This window comes from Pseudorca crassidens, chromosome 17, assembly GCF_039906515.1.
Source record: "Pseudorca crassidens isolate mPseCra1 chromosome 17, mPseCra1.hap1, whole genome shotgun sequence".
In the NCBI taxonomy this organism is placed as follows: Eukaryota; Metazoa; Chordata; class Mammalia; order Artiodactyla; family Delphinidae; genus Pseudorca; species Pseudorca crassidens.
Window position 1 is genome coordinate 74234408 of NC_090312.1, and position 22385 is coordinate 74256792.

At 39.4% G+C, this 22385-nt stretch overlaps 1 protein-coding gene across 1 annotated transcript in view; it reads left to right on the forward strand.

The window, feature by feature from the left end:
- The first annotated feature begins 136 nt into the window (after positions 1-136).
- ARMC1 (armadillo repeat containing 1) overlaps positions 137-22385 on the forward strand; it is a 34720-nt gene continuing 12471 nt past the window's right edge. Inside the window, exons 1-4 of the mRNA XM_067712209.1 lie at positions 137-343; positions 3751-3971; positions 10230-10321; positions 19491-19680. Coding sequence (XP_067568310.1) covers positions 3789-3971; positions 10230-10321; positions 19491-19680 — 465 coding nt within the window. The 5' untranslated portion in view covers positions 137-343; positions 3751-3788. The remainder of the gene's footprint in view (positions 344-3750; positions 3972-10229; positions 10322-19490; positions 19681-22385) is intronic.

Here is a 22385-nt window from a genome sequence, read left to right on the forward strand (position 1 = left end):
ACCCTCCTGTTCAACGCTTCGGGCATGTCCCTTGTTCACCAATGAACGCTTTAGTTTAAGAAGGCCTTCGCGGATTGGATGTTTTACAGTCTGTGGAATGGTATTAGCCAATGGGAGGGCAGAACCGGCCGAGGTGGCTGAGTCATGGGGGAGAGTCCGTAAAGCCTTTCCCTGCCAGCGTCCTAGCTTTTATGGCTCCTAAAGTCAGCAGGGTCGTTTGTCATCGCCGAGGCCGCGTCTGCGAAAAGAGGGACTCGCTCCGCGCCTGCTGGGTTCCTCTACGTTATCCGTCGGTGTGGCCCTGATGCTGCGGCAGTCTCCGGATTCCTAGAACGCTGGAGCGGTAAGTAGGGTCCAGCGACGGCAGACAAAGCGGTGGAGCCGGGAAGGCCGCAGAAAGCGGCCCCTGCACGCAGGCGGCCAGTCGGCCTGGGCGGGGCGCGCTGCCTGCCTTGAGGCAGTGCGTCCCTCCAGGCGCTTTAAAGCTCTGCTCCCACGTGTCCTGGGAAAATGTTAGCTTTGTTCACTTCCTCCCCGTCTCCTGCACGTCCGATTTTCACAAACCCTAACATTATTAATGGGTGTCATCTCACTTCTTCATCCCTCCAGGTTGTTGTTTAGTAACTTTCTATTAGCTTTATGCTCCTGCGTGTCTACTAAGAGCAGAAGGACATGGTTGGGTTCGGCTTCATTCAAGCGAGACCAGCGTTCACATCTCTGTATTTTAAAAACAGTTCTTGGGGGCGTTTGTGCCTACAGCACCTCCTTTCGTGGTAGTGTACTTATGTGTGTACCCCAACACATGGCCAAATAGAGGTTCCCACAGGATCAAGTATCGTTCTTGTTTGCTAATTGCTGGTACTGTTAGCACCATCTGAAGTTCTTACTTGATCCTGACAACCACTCAGGATTATTATGAGAGGAAGCTGAGACTCAAAGGAGGTAACCCAACTTCTCAAAGAGTTAGTTGCTAGTAAAGGGCAAGCCAGATTTGATGTCACTGCTTACGTTATTTTCTAAAAAAGTCGCTTAACTGAATATGGATTTAAGTTGTGGTTGTATAGCTCTGTGTATTTATATTAAACTCTGTATATGAGAGCTAAATAATTCTTTGAGTTGAATGGTACATCTTGGCTGAAAGAAAATCAGGCAGCTGCCTAATTACAGGTGCCTCCCATCTATCACTTAACTCCTAGCTTTTTAAAGCGTCATTCTGGCAGCATAGATCTCACCTGGGAGCTTGTTGGAAATGCAGACTCTCAGACCTCACCCCACCTACTGAATTAGAATTGGCTTTTTAAAATAAGGTCCCTTAGGTGATCAGAGTGCCTGTTAAAGTTTGGGGTGCATTCATTGTCATAAGGATTTGTTTGCCCGAATTGAACTAAACAAAAGAGAAAGTAAAAGGTATACCTTGTGTTATTCCCTACATTTTCCTGGGCAGATCCTAATTTGAGCCCTCTCCTTCTGAATGGGCTGATAAGGTTAGAAGTTTTAACTCTTGGCTTTTGTTCATCTCAAAGGAGCAGGAAAGGCTATAACTTTCAGAATCGTTCCCACTGAGTGGTTCTCTAAGTACTCCTTAGATGAGAATGGAGCGCTCCAGTTTCAAGGCCAGTGTTGTAAGCAAAAGGCCATTACTCTGGGTATTTGGTTCTTAAATGTGACTTGGTTCTTGGACCTTTGGGCCAGTGATTGGTTCTGCAGTTTTCATTTTTGACAGGATTTGTGCTGGTGACATAAAGTTCATGATGCGTAAGCTGGCTTGTAAACAGCAATATTCAGGATGTTGATAATAGAAGCACCTAAGAGGCAAACCCTTCCGTCTTATTTCTGTGTACAGTATTCAGTCTATTGCTTTTTTGTTAAATCCTTTTTAAAATTGCTGAAGTAACTATATTTTCATTTTGAGAAAATTATCTGCCAAATACTGTCCTGTTGAAGCCTTGTTTTCTCTGAGTCCTTTATTTTATGCTTGCTTGAAAACTACAAAAATTTAACTTTTAAAGTATTTTATCTGGGATACGATTTTTTCCCCTCAGGTGTTACGAGTTAAAGATCTTAGCAGTGTTTTTAAATTGCTTAGAAGTTATTCCAATACCCTTTATTGAATAATCTTACTATTTTTCATTGATTTTTGACTCCATGTAACTTGCAACCATTATTTATTGAGCACTTAGAATGTGTCACCTAAGCCTTTTACATGTATTGTTATTTCATCTGGACAGTATACCATTTGATAGCTGCTATGACTAATCCCATTTTACAGATGTAGAAACTGAGACAAAGAGTTTAGGTGATCTGCCTAAAATCACATTTACCAAGTGGTGGAGCCAGGGTCTGATTCACGTAGAGCCTGCTTTCTTAGATGGACAGTATAAACAGCTTTCCTGGGAGAAGTGTCTCTCAACTACCTCCCACCCCGTACTACTGCTCTACTCTTTATATCTTTGTATATTTCAATATATGGTAAGACCATTTCAGCTTTATTACCTTTTTCCTCCCAAATAACTTTAGTAGGCTGTCTGGAGTTACAGAATAATTTCCCAGCCCACCTCCCCCAGTTGGCATGGTTTTTGAAATTAGCATTAAACTAACTCTTTACTTTGTGTAAAGTATTTACACCTTTATATTCTTTTTTTTTTGGCCCTGCTGCATGGCATGGGGATCTCAGTTCCCCCACTAGGAGTCGAACCTGTGCCTCCTGCAGTGGAAGCACGGAGTCTAAACCACTGGACCGCTAGGGAATTCCTCCCCCAACACCTTTATATTCTTCCTAATAAGAAATATATTGTGTAACTTGGTTAATGGAAGTTACTATTTTTAACTTTCTGCATCTGTGAAAATTATTCCTTGTTATTTTGTATTTCCGTTTGTATGTTTATTATGTTACATTTTCTAAAATATCTTGTTTACTTTTGTGGGAAAAAGGTATGCTGAGTTTAAAAGGAAGGTATGGGAAGTGGAACGACTGCTGACCAGTTTAGGAGATAATAAATAAGCTTTCAGCCCAGTTCTATACTAACTGGCTTTTGTCACCTGGGGCAAATTATTTAACTTCTCTGTGACTGTTTCCTTATCTGCCAAATGAATTACCTCACCTCAAAATCTGTTTCATTCTTCTGAGTTTGGCCCACTCAGGGACGGACAGGTGTGGTTAGATTCGGTTCAGATCCACCCTGATCTCGCAGACTCCACTGGCCTGAGGCACAGGGCAAGATCCCCTTCTTGGCTTCTTTGTTCATGACCTTCTTTGACTCCCTCCTTCTTCTTAAGGGATGTTATCTTTTGTAAACCCAGTAAACTGGGTTTTGTTCACAGATGATTTAGAAAAAAAGCTGTCAGCCAGCCACTTTTCTCGGAGACACTTGTCTTAGGCTCCAGAAGTGTTCTAGAGGAAAAAAACACTGGCAGTGTTACAGTTTGAGAAGTGTAGCAAAGGTTGTAAGTTTGAACTGTAAAGACCTTGTTTATTGTGACTTTGGTGTTAAAATATGTATTGCTAAAAAGTTTATTGGAATAATGAGGATGACATGTGTTCTTTAAACATTGTGCACACATAAATAACTTGATTTTTTTTGTTGTTGTTAGTTAGCTTTCTATGTTCTCAGACTGGAATTGCCAAATGCTTAAGTTTTTGTGATTTAGATTCATCTGTTTCTTTCTGAAAGTGCTGTGATTCTGATTATTTAACAAATGCCATAATATACCTCACCAGTCTAGAACTAATTTTGCCAACCATTTCTACAGAATTTAAGAAGATTTTGTTCACGTGTATGGCATAGAAGATGAATTCGTCCTCCTCCACCATGAATGAAGAACCTGATGCTCTCTCGGTAGTTAACCAGCTCCGGGATCTAGCAGCAGATCCATTAAACCGTAGAGCCATTGTCCAGGATCAGGGATGTCTGCCCGGCCTTATTTTATTTATGGACCATCCCAACCCCCCTGTCGTCCACTCGGCTCTGCTTGTAAGTTGCCTTTAGTAATTTCAGTCTCAGTGTTACAATTTTGCAATTAAGGAGAATTTGAAAAAGTATTAGATGACATGGTAAAAAGTTAAAAGTGTAGAGCAAATAATAGTAAGTTTGTATGTATTTCTGTATGTGCAAACATGTACGTGTAGTCCTCTTACACAAATGGTAGCATACTATATTGTTTTTATTCTTTGACACAAATGGTAGCATACTACATGCATGGAATGTTCTGCAACTTCCTTTTTTCACTTAAGAAGAAATCTTAAGGATTATATTATATCAGTACAGAAAGACACTCAAAGAGGCACTTATGGTTTTGTTTTTCTTTTGTAACAGTTTTGTTAAGATGTAATCACATACCGTGCAATTTACCTAAAGTGTACAATTCGATGGGTTTTAGTGTATTCACAGAGTTGTGCAGCCATCACCACCATCAATTCTAGAACATTTTCATCACCTCAGAAAGAAACTCTGCTCTTATTGTTTCTCAGCCCCACTCTCTTCCCCTAAGCAGCCATGACTTCCTGTTTCTTTGTATTTGCGTATATCTCTGGCAAAAGTGCCTGTATACATTTATATAAATGGAAGCATATAATATATGGTCTTTGTGACTTGTTTCTTTCACTGAGCTAATGTTTTCAAGGTTCATCCACATTGTAGCATGTATCAGTACTTCATTCCTTTTTATGGTTCCTTCATTCCATTATATAGGTGTGCCAGATTGTTTATCTGTTCATTAGTAGATGGATGTGGCACTTGTTTTAATACAAGATGGGAAGGAAAGATAAAGGAGAAGAAAAGAGAAAATATACAGGATCATAGCTAATAATGCACAAGGAACTACCATATTATGAGGAATGTGGGGGCTAGAAAAACATGATAAAGAACAATACAAAGCAATCAGGCAAATACAGAATGTGAAAATTTCTGGAAGACAAATAATCCAGTTCAGTGAACAATAAATTGCATTAAAAAGGCAGTTGGGGTGTGTGAAAGGCATAGCAGTAACTGTTACAGATTTAGAGAGACTTAAGGGACATATCAGCCAGGTATAATATGTGGACCTGATTGGATTCCACTTTGAACAAATCAACCATAAACATATTTTTTAGATAACTTGAAATGAATGTGGACAAGACAGTAGATAATATTAAAGAACCACTTATTGCTTTTGCAGGGTATTATAATAGTATTATCATTAACTTAATTTTTTAAAAAACATTAACTTCTTAGGGATATACTGAAGTATTTACAAATGAAATTCTATGTTCTGTGAGATTTGCTATAAAATGCTCCAGTATGGTTAGCGGCGGGGGAGATGGATGAAACAGGATTGCCTAGTGGATGATAATTGTTGAAGCTGAATGATGGATACATGGGGGTCACCACACATTTTCTCTACTTTTGTGTCTTCTGAAATTTTCACAGCAAAAAGTTTAAAAGAAAATTACTGTCATAGAAAATTTTAAACTCATTGTCCTTTACTTAAGGACCCATGATCAATTCCCATTTAGTGTAATTTCACAAGTTCATACAGAAAAATAATATAGGCTGTTTCTTTTCAGAAATCAAAGTACATAATACAGATTTCCTATTTTACCTTCATAGAATGACGTTTATTTAGGCAAAACAGACATTGGTATGAGTGAACAGTAGTAACAAATGGGGAAATTAGCGTGGCCCCTAGTTTGGGTCCTATTTCAATGAGAATTGGAATAAGGGTGAGAGGAGAGAGTGTGTTGGTCTCTTGACAGAGACTTGGGGTTGAAGGGGGCTGTTTATTTTAAATAGACTAGTCTTGAACTTATTTAAATGCAGAAGGCAAGGGGCTGCTGAAGTGGGAAAGGTTTGAGGAGAAGGCTCTCACAGTTGGTACAGAAAATGGGAAAGGTTGCTAACTGAGGACGATGGTGAGATTGTTCACAAGCGTTGAGGGACTGCTTAGTTTGCTAACGCTGAATTGATATGAGGCTTACAGCTTATGAAACTCCTTTTTCACCCTGCTTCAGGCCTGCCATAGGCCCTGAGAGCCAGATAGTTGGATTTGTTTGAGGTTGATTCTTGGCCAGGCAAGTTGGTAATTAAGGAAGTTTAGGATTTTGGCAAGAGAGTAGTTGAAACAGTAGACTGTAGGTGCTGGGCTAAATAGGAAGAGAACTCAAGTCATGGAGGGACCTAGTAAGGAGAGTAGAGGGAGCCAGGGGCTCAGAGTTCCCAGAGAGGTTGAAGAATATGTTGGTGTTCTCATAATTTCATTTTATCTTCACTGTTGACTTATTAGCTATACCTTTTTGTTTTTAATTTTTTTAGTGGTTGTTCTAGGTTTACATTATACATCTTTAACTTGTTACAGTCTGCTTCATGTATAATGTGAGAATCATACAACCGTATATTTCCATTTCCTTCTCCCATCCTTTGTGCTATTTTTTGTCACACATTTTACTTCTGTGTATGTTTAAAAAATCTACAGTATTTTTTTTCTCTTACTCTAAGCTATTTTAAAGAGATTAAAGATTTAAAAATCGAGTGTATTTTATATTTACCATCATATTTACCATTTCTGGTGTTCTTCATTTCTTTTTCTTTTTTTTTTTTTTTTGCCGTTCGCGGGCCTCTCACTGTTGTGGCCTCTCGTGTTGCAAAGCACAGGCTCTGGACGCGCAGGCTCAGCGGCCATGGCTCACGGGCCCAGCCGCTCCGCGGCATGTGGGATCTTCCCGCACCGGGGCACGAATCTGAGTCCCCTGCATCGGCAGGCAGACTCTCTGCGCCACCAGGGAAGCCCTTCTTCATTTCTTAATACAGATTTGTATTTCTACTGGTGTCTTTTATTTTCCGCCTGAAGAAGTTTAACGTTTTTTGTAACGCAGTTTTGTTTTGTTTTTTTGCGGTACGCGGGCCTCTCACTGTTGCGGCCTCTCCCGTTGCGGAGCACAGGCTCCGGACGCACAGGCTCAGCGGCCATGGCTCACGGGCCCAGCCGCTCCGCGCCATGTGGGATCTTCCCAGACCAGGGCACGAACCCATGTCCCCTGCATCTGCAGGCGGACTCTCAACCACTGCGCCACCAGGGAAGCCCTGTAATGCAGTTTTGCTCTTGGCTTTTTTCCCCTGGGGCTTTACAAGATGTTTCATTTTTTTTTTCTTTTTTTTTTTTTGGCCACACCGAGTGGCATGTGGGATCTTGGTTCCTTGACCAGGATCGAACCTGTGCCCTGTGCGTTGGAAGCGCAGAGTCTTAACCACTGGACTGCCAGGGAAGTCCCGTGGATGTTGTTTTATCTTCTGGCTCAAAGTATTTCTAATGAGCAGACTGCTGTGATTCTTACCTTTGTTCCTCTCCATATAATATATAAGCCTTTTTCTGGCTTCTTTTGTGACTTTATCAATGGTTTTCAGCAAATGATTATGATGTGCTTAATATGGATGGTTTTCTTTGCGTTTTGGTTTTGTTCTTGTTTTGCTTGGGATTTGTTGGTCTTGGATCTTTCAAGTTTTTTCTGTCTCTTCCCTGTCACTCCTCTCGTGGGATTCCAGTTGTATGTGTTTTAGATACCTCATGTGGTCCCACAGGTCACTGTTCCTTTTTTTTTCTTTAAGTCTTTTTCTTTTCTCTCGCAGTCCTTCATTTTGGATCGTTTCTATTGCTGCATTTTAAAGCTCACTGATGTTTTTTTCTATAGTGCCTAATCTGCTGTTAATCCTATCCACTGTGGTTTTCATTTTAGACATTATGTTTTGTCCTCTGGAAGTTACATTTGGGTCTTTTTAATATCTTCCATTTTTTTTCTCACCATACTTAGGTGTTTCTACCCATCCTTGAGCATATGGAACATAATTATGATAGCTATTTTAATGCTTTTATTTCTCATTTTGCCTCTGTCATATTTTGGTCTGTTTCTATTGATTTTTTTTTCCGCCTTGATTATAGGTCATATTTTTCTGCTTTTCATGTCTGGTAGTTTTTAATCAGATGCCAGACATCGCAGATTTTATCGTATGGGCTTTGGAGTTTTTGGTGTCCCTATAAATATTCTTCAGCTTTGTTCTTGGTTGCCCTTAAGTTACTTGGGATCAGTTTGATCCTTTGAAGACTCCTAATGGGATGCTCTTCTGAGGATTCACCCTGATTCCTCCTGCATTGTGAGGTCTTTTCACTTCTGGCTGGTGGTGTCACAAACTATTCTCAGCCCAGTGTGAGGTCCAGGAATGGTTTTCCCTACTTTCTGGTGGTTTTAGTCCCAGGCCCTTTGGTCTTTTACTCCAGGCATGTGCAAGTCAGCATTCAGCCATAGATTCTTGGGGACCCCTCCGTAGATCTCTGGAGCTGTCTTGCTGTGCTGATCCCTCCTCTCTGTTACTCTGCTCTGCAAATTCTAGCTGCCTGGGGTATTTTCTGACACCAGCCAATGTCCTCTGTGGACACCAGCTGGGTGACCAACAATGCAATTTTGACAGTAACCACTCAGAGTTAGGTATCAAATTCCCCAGGTTTAAGACTCAGTTCCCCAAGACTGCCTTCACTTCAAAGGCCAGTTGCAAGTATCAGGTCATCCATGTTTCTAACAGAGCAGCTATAAATTGGGTGTTCCAGTGACCTCCTCCCCAGTTCAGTAATTTACTAGAATGGCTCCAGAACTCAGGAAGCCACTTTACTTGCATTTACCAGATTTTTATAAAGGATACAAATGAACAGGCACATAGGGCAGGATCTGGAAGGGTCCTGCGTGCAGGAACTTCTGTCTCTGTGGAGTTGGGGCACACCACCCTGGCAGGTGGATGTATTTACCAAGCCAGAAACTCTGAATCTCCCTGTTCAAGAGTTTTTATAGAGCTCAATTTCCAGCCCTTCCCTACCTCCCAGGTCAGTGGGTGGGGCTGAAAGTTCCCACCCTCTAGTCACTTGGTCTTTCTAGTGAAGAGCTGCATCCTGAGGCCATCTAGGGGACACAGCCTAACTCACTTCTTTAACATGAACTCACCCAAGTGTGATCTAAAGGGCCTCCTTATGAATAACAAACTCCTATCAAAAAATTCCAAGGGTTTTAGGAACTCTATGCCAGGGACTAGACGAAGACCAGACATGTATTTTTTATTATACTACTCCACCCTAACCTCCCCAGCCCTCATCTCTGTCTCCCTAGCTTGGCAATACCCCTGGACTTCACTGGGCTTCCCTCTCCCTGTGCTGCAGTCTGGAACTGCTTCCAAAGCAGTAAGATGGGGCAGTTGTAGGATCTGCCTCATCATTTCTCTTAGGGATTCCAGTCCTATGCTGCTTCTCATCCAGTTGCCCTGTTTGTTAGTTTTTTTTATGAAGGGAGGGCAGTTCCCTTGGCAGTTAATCCTATATGGACCAAAGTGAAAATCAAGATAAGACTAGTTACAGAAAGGATAGGAGATTGCAGTCAGAGACAGGTTGTTGGATTTGTGATTTCATGGATAGTACCATTTTTGGTAAGGACCAGGCACTTTGGAAAGGTAGTGTAGAGGACTAGTAGGAAATGTGAAGGTCAGTGAACTGAGGGGGCAGCTTTGGATGGTGTAGTTCACAGAGGTATTCCCCTGCGAATCAGGTAGTAAAGTCTGCAGTGAATGATCAGAGATTAGGAAGTTTGTAGAACAGCTAATAAAATCCCTCAAGAATCAGCATGTGAAGGAAATACTTGCAAAAATGTACTTTAAATCTTAAGAGAAAAGCATCCTAGAAAAGTTAAATTCACAGAATAGGAATTTGTGAGAGTGAGTTCATCTTTTGGTTTTCAGTTTAAAAAAAAAAAAGTCATTTTAAAGGTGTTTTATAAAACTAGAAACAGTTCATTCCATAAAGGGGGTTGTATGTTTTGTCCCTCTCAGCAGTTTATTTTAATTAATATGTCAAAAGCACCTAGGGAAATGATGGCTATTGGGACTGCTCCCTGAAATTAATAAATGGACTATAGTTCCTTGTATCCTTGTCAAGATGAAGTGGTGAAAATGAAACCAGAACAGCCTAATTTTGACCTTGCAGATAAGTTGGGAACCTTCATTTCAAAGAGCAGATTCAGCTACTGCAGCTCAAAGGAATATTTTTGTCCCCTAGAGGACTGCTCTGCTTATCACATTTAAAGAAGAGTTTCTAAACATTCAAAACCAATTGGTTCTAAAAAGCAAAGCCCTGTTTTTCACTCTTCCCTCTCGCAGTAGCTTAGTAGTGGGTTTAATTTTGAGTAGTCTGGCATGTGGACTGACCTGTTCCTGCTCTCGCTGTAGGCTCTTCGATACTTGGCAGAGTGCCGTGCTAACAGAGAAAAGATGAAAGGAGAGCTGGGTATGATGCTAAGCTTGCAAAGTGTTATACAGAAGTAAGTACAATAGATAGTGTCTCCTAATGGAGTAGAAAAGTGGGTCATGTTACTTTACTGAAATTTGTACTCTAATGTGACGGCATACTTTCGTGGGTTATATGTTCAAAAATGTTCTGATGGTCAGTGTTGTGATTATTTCTAAACGTTGATATTAACAGTAGTCCTTATGAAAATGCTCAAATTTTATTTAAAATGTTGATACACATTGTACTTATGAATAATATTTCTAAAAAGAGACAGTCCTACCTTGTATGAAGTTTTGTGAAGTAGATGTAAATGGATTTGCTAGTGGTGCAACACAGGTGGCATTTGGAAATGGGCAGCATTATAGTATAGTACATAATTCTTTTCTTACTTCCTCGCAGTCTTACTCCAAAGAACCTTGGTCTGTATCATGACAAAAAGGGCTTTTGGTGAGATCTTCCTGAGAATCATTGCGATGTCTCTTAGAGATTTAGGGCCATTTAATTTGAATTCTAGCAAATGGGTGGTTTTTAATTGTACCTTTCATCTTAGGAAGGTTTTTATATCTATCATCTCATTTTGCTATTTACAGCTTTTTGAGGTAGGTTAGACAGATAATAGTTTTATGGGTGAGAAAATTACAGAGAGGCCGAGTTTCTTATCTGTAGTCCTTCAGCTGTGTTGCCTTTGGGAACATCTGGTTTTGCTCCTTTCCTAGGCCTTGCTGATTTCCTTGTAGAAGGCTAGAAATTGAAGATTAAGTGTTTTGTTATTTGCACTGTGTCTGAAAGCAAAAAACTATGCTTTCTGAGGTTTTATCTTAGTTTACTTTGTATCTTGATCTTATTCAAGACATGACTGCCTTTAAGACTATAATAAATAACCATTTAATTTACTGATTTTTAAAACTTGCAGTTTCTTTGGCTTGAGTGCTCACAAAAGTTCTATAATTCCCAAGCACTGTAAGTTAAATTATATCAGTGGACCGCCATCCAAACTGACTTCCAAGGCAGTGTATTTTTTTTTTTAGTGTTCTTGGCTTCTAGATAAATTTCATTTTAATAATCTTTTTTTTTTAAATCATGCTACCCCGATAGGTGTCTTGATCTTTAATAATGACAAGTTAGAGACTGAAGGGTTTTTTTTGTTTTTATTCAGGTGATCAGTTAGGAATAAATATTAGAAAATATTGGCTGGCATCAGTTGTATTAATCATTACCTATGGTTTGAGGTCAGTTGCATTAGTAAAATTTGGATTGCAGTTCTGACTTGAGACAAATGGTCTCTTTGACCCTCCGTTTCCTTATCCATACACCTGCAGTAACAACGTCAAAGTGCTCGATTCAGTGGGATGATACGTGTAGAAATGCTCTGTAAATTCTAAAGTGTTGTATAAAATATGAGGTTGCATTGTTCTTGTGCCTAGTATGTTTTAATGCCATGTAATTATTGATTTTTTTGCGGTACGTGGACCTCTCACTGTTGTGGCCTCTCCCGTTGCGGAGCACAGGCTCCGGACGCGCAGGCTCAGCGGCCATGGTTCACGGGCCCAGCCGCTCCGCGGCATGTGGGATCTTCCCAACCCGGGGCACGAACCCGTGTCCCCTGCATCAGCAGGTGGACTCTCAACCACTGCGCCACCAGGGAAGCCCTCTTAGCTGTTTTTTTTTTGTTTTTGTGGTACGTGGGCCTCTCACTGCTGTGGCCTCTCCCGTTGCGGAGCACAGGCTCCGGACGCTCAGGCTCAGCGGCCATGGCTCACGGGCCCAGCCGCTCCGCGGCATGTGGGATCTTCCCGGACCGGGGCACGAACCCGTGTCCCCTGCATCGGCAGGCGGACTCTCAACCACCGCGCCACCAGAGAAGCCCCCATGTAATTATTTTTAACTGGCATGTTCTTTTGGAAATCGTGACAGGATTAAGCATAATATGGAGCCTTCTGTAGGATTATTTTATTCATATGATGAACTTAAGACTGTGTATTTCTTTAACAGGTTTGGTTATTGAAGCTGAAAATACGTGGTAAAAATTTTAAAATGTAAGAAATTATATGAAAAGTTAATGTTGATATTAAAATATACTTCAAATTTGAGCTTTAAACATTTAGAGCAAGTTTTAGAGATACTGTAGATTTAACCTGTAAAACAATTTCTTAGCTTGGTTGTCTAAGGTTGTGGTATGTGCATATGTATGTGTGTATCTGTAAATGAGAGATACATCTAAAATATTGGGTTGGCCAAAAAGTTCGGGGTTTTCCGTAACATCTTAACGTTTGGGAGACAACTTATATATATATTTTTAATAAATTTATTTAGTTTATGATTTATTTATTATTCTTGGCTGTGTTGGGTCTTTGTTGCCACGTGCATGGGCTTTCTTTAGTTGCTGCGAACGGGGGCTACTCTTCGTTGTGGTACGCCGGCTTCTCATTGTGGTGGCTTCTCTCATTGTGGAGCACGTGCTCTAGGCGTGTGGGCTTCAGTAGTGTGGCACGTGGGCTCAGTAGTTGTGGCTCGCGGGCTCTAGAGCGCAGGCTCAGTTGTGGCGCACGGGCTTAGTTGCTCCGCGGCATGTGAGATCTTCCTGGACCAGGGCTCGAACCCGTGTCCCCTGCATTGGCAGGCGGATTCTCAACCACTGCACCACCAGGGAAGACCAACAACTTGTATCTTTATAAGAGAAGTATTATGTCAGTTCAGGTCATTATCTTGCAGTATCATCTGGGAAGGAGATCTTGAGTTGGAGTTAGAAATGGAAGAGGTTTATTGTGAGATATCGTCTGTAGAGGTAGAAGGGAATGAAGAAGGATTGGACTATAGTCGTTAGACTGCAATGCAGATCTGACATCTGTAAAAGGAAAGTGAAGAGGAAACGAATGGGGCAAGGAGAGTCTCAGATTGCAATGCAAATCTGACAGACAGCTCAAGGGGGAGCTCCAAAGCGAGGATTACCCTGTAGATGAGTCTTGTATTGGGCAGAAATGGCCAGGCCCTATTGTGCCCCTGCTGCCCAGGCATTGAGTGTGGTCTCCCTGGGAATGGTCAGGCCTTGGAATGAAGGATTGAATGGTGTGAGAGATCTCAAAGCCACTACTGCCGGTGGCTCTACTATTCTACTCCCTGTAGCCAAAGGGCAGGTTTCCTTCTCAAAGGGAGATCCAAGCAGTGTGTCTCCACGGTTGCCACAAGCAGCTTCTCTTTAATACAAATGATGTATATTTTTTAGGACACTGTGGTGATCGTTGCTGGCTCCTCCAGCAGTAAAACAGGTATGCATTCATTGCATGCGCCATTATAATTTGGTCCTGTACCCCTCTCAAAAGTGCAGATATGATGTAATAATTTTTATATATATTTTCCAGCTCGTTTGGCTGTGGGAGATCTCAGATTTGAAGGTTACCTTTCAAGCTTTCTTAAAAGTCACCTCTGTTTACTAAAATAATCATCTTAGAATTTATCAGTTACTGTTATCAGAAGGTCAATAAAACTATGTGTTTTAGCTTGTAAACATTAAGACTGAAGTATTAGAATCAGGTTTTGGTTCAGCATGTTTAGCTTTGTGTTGTGAATTATCTCATGGCTTGGACGTAATTTTTTTTATATATTTATTCATTTAATTTATTTATTTTCAGCTGCGTCGGGTCTTAGTTGCGGCGTGCGCGATCTTTGTTGAGACATACAGGATCTTTTGTTGTGGCACGTGGACTTCTCTCTAGTTGTGGCATACGGGTTTTCTCTTCTCTAGTTGTGGTGCAGGGCTCCAGGGCACATGGTCTCTATAGTTGTGGCGAGGAGGCTCCAGAACGCTGGCGCTCCAGGGCACGTGGGCTCTGTAGTTTGTGGCACATGGGCTCAGTAGTTGTGCGGGCTTAGTTGCCCCGTGGCATGTGCGATCTTAGTTCTCTGACCAGGGATCAAACCCGAGTCCCCTGCATTGGAAGGTGGATTCTTTACCACTGGACCACCAGGGAAGTCCCTCATTTTCCTTTTTTAAGAAATTAGATTGCTCTGGCATTATTATTTTCTCCTCATTTACTTTTTTCTTTTGGGTACCTGTATTAAAAATTCTTAAAAAATCAAAAGGAAAAGTTTTTATCATATAGAGCAGGGTGAGTTTTATATATGCATAATTGTTTTGACACTGTAGAAATATGTTCTTCAGACATTATTTTTGCATTTTGAAGTCTTTGTTGGCAGATACAGATGACTGATTTACCACTATTCCATTCTTATATAGGTCATCTTGGTAAGCCATAGCACAAGAGATCTAAATTATGTACCCCAATTGTTTTCATTGATGTGGCTGCCCCATGACAGCTAGGCAGTCAGGGTGGGATTCGGATCAGGTTTTCTCTCTGTTTAGGAGTACTGAGTTAGGGGGAGATTTAGCTATGATTCTGTGGAACTATACAACTAGGGAAGCAGCAAAAGGATCTTCCCATATCCCGGTGAGACCCATAGAACAAAGAAAGTCCATTGTGGAGGGATGCTGCTTTATTGACTGAAGAGAAACCTTCATCTGGAGTGATCAGAGGGGAAACCAGAAAGCAGAAGTAGGTGGGGAGAGTGGAGGTTATTCTTAACATGAGAAGCAGAGAGCAATGTTTTATAAAATAGGGAAAATTCTGTGTATTGAAATTTTTGCCCTTTTATCACCAAATTATTTTTTGCTACGAAATTTTGCTGAGATTTTAGCAAGTTATTCAACAGCAGGTTTGACTTAATGTTTAGGTCAAATTGGTGCTTACAGATCGACAGTTGGATTGATTTCAAAATCACTGTTACTTTCAGTTCTTCAATTGTGAAGAGAATTTTAAGTTCTCTGTCACTCAAAATGAATCTGGCATTGTGTTCTAATTTTAATCTTCCATAAATGAAAACTTGTCCTTAGAGGTTAGAACCTCTTTACATTTTATTTTTAACCCTGGATCCCTTTGTGAAGAGAATTTTCAAAATGTCAGTATAGGAAGATATCTAAATGCAGTTTAAGACATTTGTTAATTTGTATTTCAGGAGTAATACTTTTGATACAAAATGTATTTTATAAAGGCACTTGTGAATATCTAACATGAAGTATGCTATAAATAAAAGTCACTTTAATAAAATGTGGCATCTCAACTTTAAAATACCTCATTTCATCTAGAGAACTTCCTAAAATTCTAGACTTTGAAACAGTGCCATAGTAATGGTGGTCTATTCTTCTTGCTAAAATCTTGGATGAAAAGTATGTGCTTCATTTCTTTATGCCTTTCTTCTGTGTTCTTTTATTTTCTTTAAAATGCTATTTTAAAATCTTATTACAAGTATGCGGTATGTGGTTTATTTATAAAAATTCAAAAATATAAAAAAGAAAATCCATAATGCCATTTATGTTTTCATTTAAATATGTTTATACATACATAGTTTTTTAAACTTTAGTTTGAAATGACATCAGACTTTCAGAAAAGTTGTACAAACAGTACACTGATGCCTAGATAAGTACACCAGTAGTCCCCGAATTTTAACATTTTACCATTTGTTTTACTGTGTTTTTGTTTTTTTAAATATTTATTTATTTTGGCTGCCCTGGGTCTTAGTTGCGGCATGAGATCTTTGTCGTGGCATGCGGGGGTCTTTTAGTTGAGGCATGCGGGCTTTTAGTTGCAGCATGTGGGATCTAGTTCCCTGACCAGGGATCAAACCCAGGCCCCCTGCACTGGGAGCACAGAGTCTTAAGCGCTGGACCACCCGGGAAGTCCCTTGTTTTACTATTTTAACATTTGCTTTATTCTTTCTCCATACATGTTGTTGTTTGGTATATATGTCTTCATAACTTATATATAGTCATTGTGAAGTATGTATTTTAGGAGAAAAAAATGTGTCCTTTGTCATGTTTAATGCTTGGATTTGGGGCTGGAATTCTACTTTGTGTGATATCAGTACACAATTCCTGTTCTCATTGTTTCTATTTGCCTTATCTACACTTGCCCATTCCTTTATTTCTGAATCACTTTTAGTTGTGTCTTGTTTTGTGAGTCAAAGTGAAAATCTTTTAGTGGGGGCAATAAAGTAGGAGCTTGGGATTAACATACACACACTAATATATATAAAATAGATAACCAACAAGGACCTACTGTATAGCACAGGGAACTCTATCTACTCAATAACCTATATGGGAAAAGAATCTGAAAAAGAATGAATATATGTATACGTATAACTGAATCACTCTGCTGTACACCTGAAACTAACACAACATTGTAAATCAACTATACTCCAATAAAAATAAAATAAAAAATCTTTTAAATTAGTGAGCTAGGTCCATTTATATTTATTGCTGTTACTGATATATTTCATCTTAACCCATTTTTGTTGTAATTACCATGTATATTATAATAGTTGTGTTTCTGTGCCTGCTGTTTTCTTCTTTTATCTTGAAAATTTCTTCTGATTTGTCTTATTGTTATAGTGGCTACCTTTGTACTTATACTTTAAAGAAATGTTCTCAGTTTTCTGTTTTCTTATTTAAACTTTCACCATCTTGCTTGTTAGTTTTAATGGTAATCTTTTCACTCCCACAGTCAGACTTTTTCTACTTTTCCCTTTTCTTCTCCCTTTTCCTTTCTTTTTTTAAGTTGCATTATTTCTACTTTATCAGAACATTTATATATTCTATTCTCTTTTCCACTTTAGTTTTAAATTTAGATCTACAGTTAAATGTGTAAAATGCTCATCATCAGTCCTTTTGCTAGTTTTCCTAGTCATGTCTGTTGGTTGAAGCTTAATTCTCTAGTAGATTGCTCAAGTAAGACTCTAATATTCCTTGAGTTCTTTCATGTTTAAAATTCCTTTTCTGTAACCTTGATACTTGAAGGAAAACTGGACTGCATCCATGGTTCACCTTTTGTTTTCTTGTGATTCTTGAAAATGCTGCTCCATTTTGCCTTGATTTTTATGTTGTTTTTTGTAAAGTTTTTAGAACAGAGGGTGGCAGCTTTTTTTCTGTAAAATAAAAAGCCAGATAGTAACTATTTTAGGCTTTGTTGGGCTCACAGTCTGTTGCGGCGCTCAGCTCTGCCCTTGTGGGTTAAAGCAGCCAGAGATGATATGTAAATGACGGACTTTTGCTCAAGGATCATAGTTTTCCTGCCTTTGGACTTCATTGTTACCTAAGCAGAGTTGCTGACTGCCTTCTTAGAACCCTTTTAAAGTTAGGATTGGTTTTGCATTGAAAGATGAAGGATGATTTTCTGAGTTGCATAAATGTTATAAGAACACTTTTTTTAGTGAACACCACAGGAAAAAAAAGCAAAACCAACTCCTAAAGGAAAAGTTGTGAAGATCTTCAAAAGATGATAGCAAGTCTTTAACATTAAAATAGTATATTCACTGCTTTCATGAAGTATATGGAAGTCTTAACTGGCTTTTATAGGCGGTATAAAATGATATTAGTAGCATCTATATAGGATTAGAGTGAATTGGTGTTTATGACCAGTGAGGAAATACATTCAAAATGAAAATTATTCTTGATATATAATGAAGATCAGAGTTCACCCTTCAGTTGTGTTTTATGAATAACATTTTGAACATTTTCAATATAGATAACTATTTAGAAAAAGTGGTGAGGAATCAATATACTTCATTATGGAATAGTAAATTACTGAGAGCAGAATTCCAATTATTTAGATGAAAGAGCTTTTCAAGATAGTCTTTTCTCGGGTGTCATATTTTAAAGACTGAACTAAATCCAGGGCATGATCAGCTCTTTCAATTTTCACTTGCTTAAGAAGCTTAGGGCAACTAATACTTGTTTAATTATACAGTCTTTCTTAGGCTTATGGCCAACTGTACCATATAACTCTAGATTTTTTGTACTTGAATGTTTTGAATCACATTATTTGAATAGTAATTTTTGTTGTTTTTTTTTTTTAAAGACTAAGATACCTGCTTCCAAATCTGTAGATGCTCTTGGCTTTTTCTTTTTGGTTTTAAAAGCATTTTTAAAAAATAAGGCAATAATTATTTATCATTAATTTGTTGAACAGCAACATGCATAGATATTTGTGATACCTCATATAGTGCCCAGATCAAGAAGTAACTTCGTTTTTTTTTTTAACATCTTTATTGGAGTATAATTGCTTTACAGTGTTGTGTTAGTTTCTGCTGTATAACAAAGTGAATCAGCTATACATATACATATATCCCCATATCCCCTCCCTCTTGCGTCTCCCTCCCACCCTCCCTATCCCACCCCTCCAGGTGGTCACAAAGCACCGAGCTGCTATGCGGCTGCTTCCCACTAGCTAGCTATTTTACGTTTGGTAGTGTATATATGTCAGTGCCACTCTCTCACTTCGTCTCAGCTTACCTTTCCCCCTCCCCACGTCCTCAAGTCCATTCTCTAGGTCTGCATCTTTATTCCTGTCCTGCCCCTAGGTTCTTCAGAACCATATATATATATATTTTTTTTTTTTTGTGGTACATGGGCCTCTCACTGCTGTGGTCTCTCCCGTCGCGGAGCACAGGCTCTGGACGCGCAGGCTCAGCGGTCATGGCCCATGGGCCCAGCCACTCTGCGGCACGCGGGATCCTCCTGGACTGGGGCACGAACGTGTGTCCCCTGCATCGGCAGGCAGACTCCCAACCACTGTGCCACCAGGGAAGCCCCAGAACCATTTTTTTGTAATCGTTTTTACTTCATTTTTGCTTATATGCTTTTGCAAATTTCATTCTGCCTAAGACAAAATTTTACTTAGCTTTAAGGGAAATCTGTGTCTATAGAGGTATTCCCTTAACTGTTTCGTAGGAAGGGCAGCAATAAAATTAGTCCTATGAGGTCTACCAGAAAAACATACTTAGAACAACAGTGGGACCATCATGTTGATTTGACTATGTTATTCTTTAAAAAATTTTTGGTTTTAAGTAGATAGAAATTGAAAATCTTCCAGAAAGGAATTTATTACTGTATGAAAATGATGACACTTTGAACTATGAAATAAAGGAAGTTAAAAATAGTGATGGTGGGAGTATTTATTTCCTATAACCATTTTTGCCAGTCTGTGGTCTGTAACTGTTTTGTTTATCTAAGTAGATGTAGCCTATGTGACTCTAGAAATAAAGTATAGATCAGAATGAAGAAAACAAGGTTTTGCCAAGTTGAGGAATAAAATTACAGAATCAGTAGAAGTGGCAAGACTACTTTGTTAATTTATATGTTTCTTTTCAAGGACTACAACTCCAGGAGAAACAAAACTGCTGGCCTCTGAAATCTATGAAATTCTTCAGTCTTCCAATATGGCAGATGGTGATAGTTTCAATGAAATGAATTCACGTCGAAGGAAAGCTCAGTTTTTTCTGGGAACCACAAACAAACGTGCCAAAACAGTGGTTTTGCATATAGATGGTCTTGATGATACGGTAAGACTTTTATAAACACATGGTTCATAACATGCGAGAGAGAAATCATGTAAACTGGTTATCTCAGTGTCACCTGCTAACAGTCTTTAAGAATAAGTCCCTGGCTTCCCTGGTGGCACAGTGGTTAAGAATCTGCCTGCCAGTGCAGGGGACACGGGTTCAAGCCCTGGTCCAGGAAGATCCCACATGCCGTGGAGCAACTAAGCCCGTGCACCACAACTACTGAGCCTGCGCTCTAGAGCCCGCGAGCCACAACTACTACGCCTGCGTGCCACAACTACTGAAGCCCACATGCCTAGAGCCTGTGCTCCTCACCAAAAGAAGCCACAACAATGAGAAGCCCACAGACTGCAATGAAGAGTAGCCCCCGCTCGCCACAACTAGAGAAAGCCCACATGCAGCAACGAAGACCGAACACAGCCAAAAATAGATAAATAAAAATAAATAAATTAAAAAGAAAAGACTAAGTCCTAATATTAGCATTTTATTCTGATAAAGAGGGGCATTTTGTGCTTAACGGGTCAGTTATTCAAAGGACATAACCATTGCAAATATTTATGCCCTAGTAATAGAACTTCAAAGTATATGAAGCAAAAACTGACGGAAATGCAAGGAGAAATAAATTCACAACTAGAGCTGGAGATTTGAATACCATTGTCTCAATTAATAGAACAAGTATACAGAAAATCAACAGGGATATAGAAGACGCAACACTAATAATCAACTTAACCTAACTGATATTTATAGAAAGCCCCACTCAGCAGCAAGGTAATATTCATTCTTTCCATGTGCACATGAAACATTTACCAAGATAGACCATATTGTGTCCCATAAAACAAGTCCTGATTTAAAAGAATTAGAACCAAGCAAAGTGTGTTCTCTGAGCACAATGAAAAGCAAGTTAGAAATCAATCACAGAAAGATACCTGGAAAACCCCCTAAGAATTTTGGAAACTAACCCATTTCTAAAATAATCCATGGGTCAATGAAGAAATCAAAGGAGAAATTAGGAAGTATTTTGAACTGAATAAAAATGAAAATGTGGGGCTTCCCTGGTGGCGCAGTGGTTAAGAATCCACCTGCCAGGGCAGGGGACGTGGGTTTGAGCCCTCGTCCAGGAAGATCCCACATGTCGCGGAGCAACTAAGCCCGTGCGCCACAACTACTGAGCCTGTGCTCTAGAGCCTGTGAGCCACAACTGCTGAGCCCGTGTGCCACAACTACTGAAGCCCGCGTGCCTAGAGCCCTTGCTCTGCAACAAAGAGAAGCCACCACAATGGGAAGCATGCACCTCAACAAAGAGTAGCCCCCACTCTCTGCAACTAGAGAAAGTCTGCGCGCAGCAACGAAGACCCAATGCAGCCAAAAATAAATAAATATTTTTAAAAAGATGTAGTATCAGAATTTGTGGGAAGCAGCTAAAGCAGAGTTTAGAGGGGAATTCATTAGCACCAAATGACTGAATATATACAAAAAGGGAAAGGTCTCAGTGACTTAAGCTTCTACCTTAAGAAACTAGAAAAAGAAGAGCAAATTAAATCCAAAGTAAGCAGAAGAGAAGAAACAAAAAAATCAGTGGAATGGAAAACAGAAAAATGAAATCAAAAGCTGATCTTTGACATGATCAATTAAATTGATAAACCTCTAGCCAAATTGATCAAGAATAAAAGAAGTCACAAAATATCAGTATCAGAAATGAGACAGCATTGCTATAGATCTTTTAATGTGGACACTGAAAGGAAAATAAATGAATATTTTGAATAACTTTATGCCAATAAATTTGATAATGTAGATGAAACAGGAAAATTTCTTGAAAGATGGATTGCCAAAGCTCACTCAAAAAGAAATGGATAACCTGAATGAATAGCTCTGTGTCTATCAAAGAAATTGGATTCGTAGTTAAAAACCTTTCCATAAAGACAATTTCTGGCCTTGATATCTTCATTGGTGAATTCTACCAAACGTTTAAGGAAAATGTAACACCAATTGTACTGTCTTTTAAAGTATTATACAGTAGTAGTTGTACAGTGTAGTTTTTTCTCAACTCATTCTACCTTTTCCCCTTTTTTTTAAATATTTTTTTTAATGTGGACCATTTTTTAAGTCTTTATTGAATTTGTTACAATATTGCTTCTGTTTTGGTTTTTTGGCCACAAGGCACGTGAGATCTTAGCTCCCTGACCAGGGATCGAACCCACACTCCCTGTATTGGAAGGCAAGGTCTTAACCAGTGGACTGCCAGGGAAGTCCCTTGTCTGCTTTTAATATTAGCTGCTCAAGCGTTCTTTTGATTATAGTGTGTATCTTCTATTTGTGTCTGTATTTCACATGGATTTCTTATAGGCACCATATAGTTGGGCCTTGCTTTTTTAATCCAATCGAAAAATTTCTACCTTTTAACAGGAATGCTGGGATCATTTGCCTTTAATATGATTATTGATTTGACTGGATTTAAAACAACCATCTTGCTAATTGCTTTCTATTTGTCCCATGTGTTCTCTTTTCCTCTTTTTCTGCCTTTTGGAGTAATTGAAAGTTTTTTATGATTGCATTTTATCTCCTTTGTTAGCTTATTTGCGTTAATTCTCTTTCCTTCCTTTCTTTTATGTTTGTTGATTTAGGGTTTATTTTGTGTATCTTTTTTTTATTTTTGAATTTTATTTAGGGTTTATTTTCTGTATCTTTAACTTTTTTTAACATGTCTT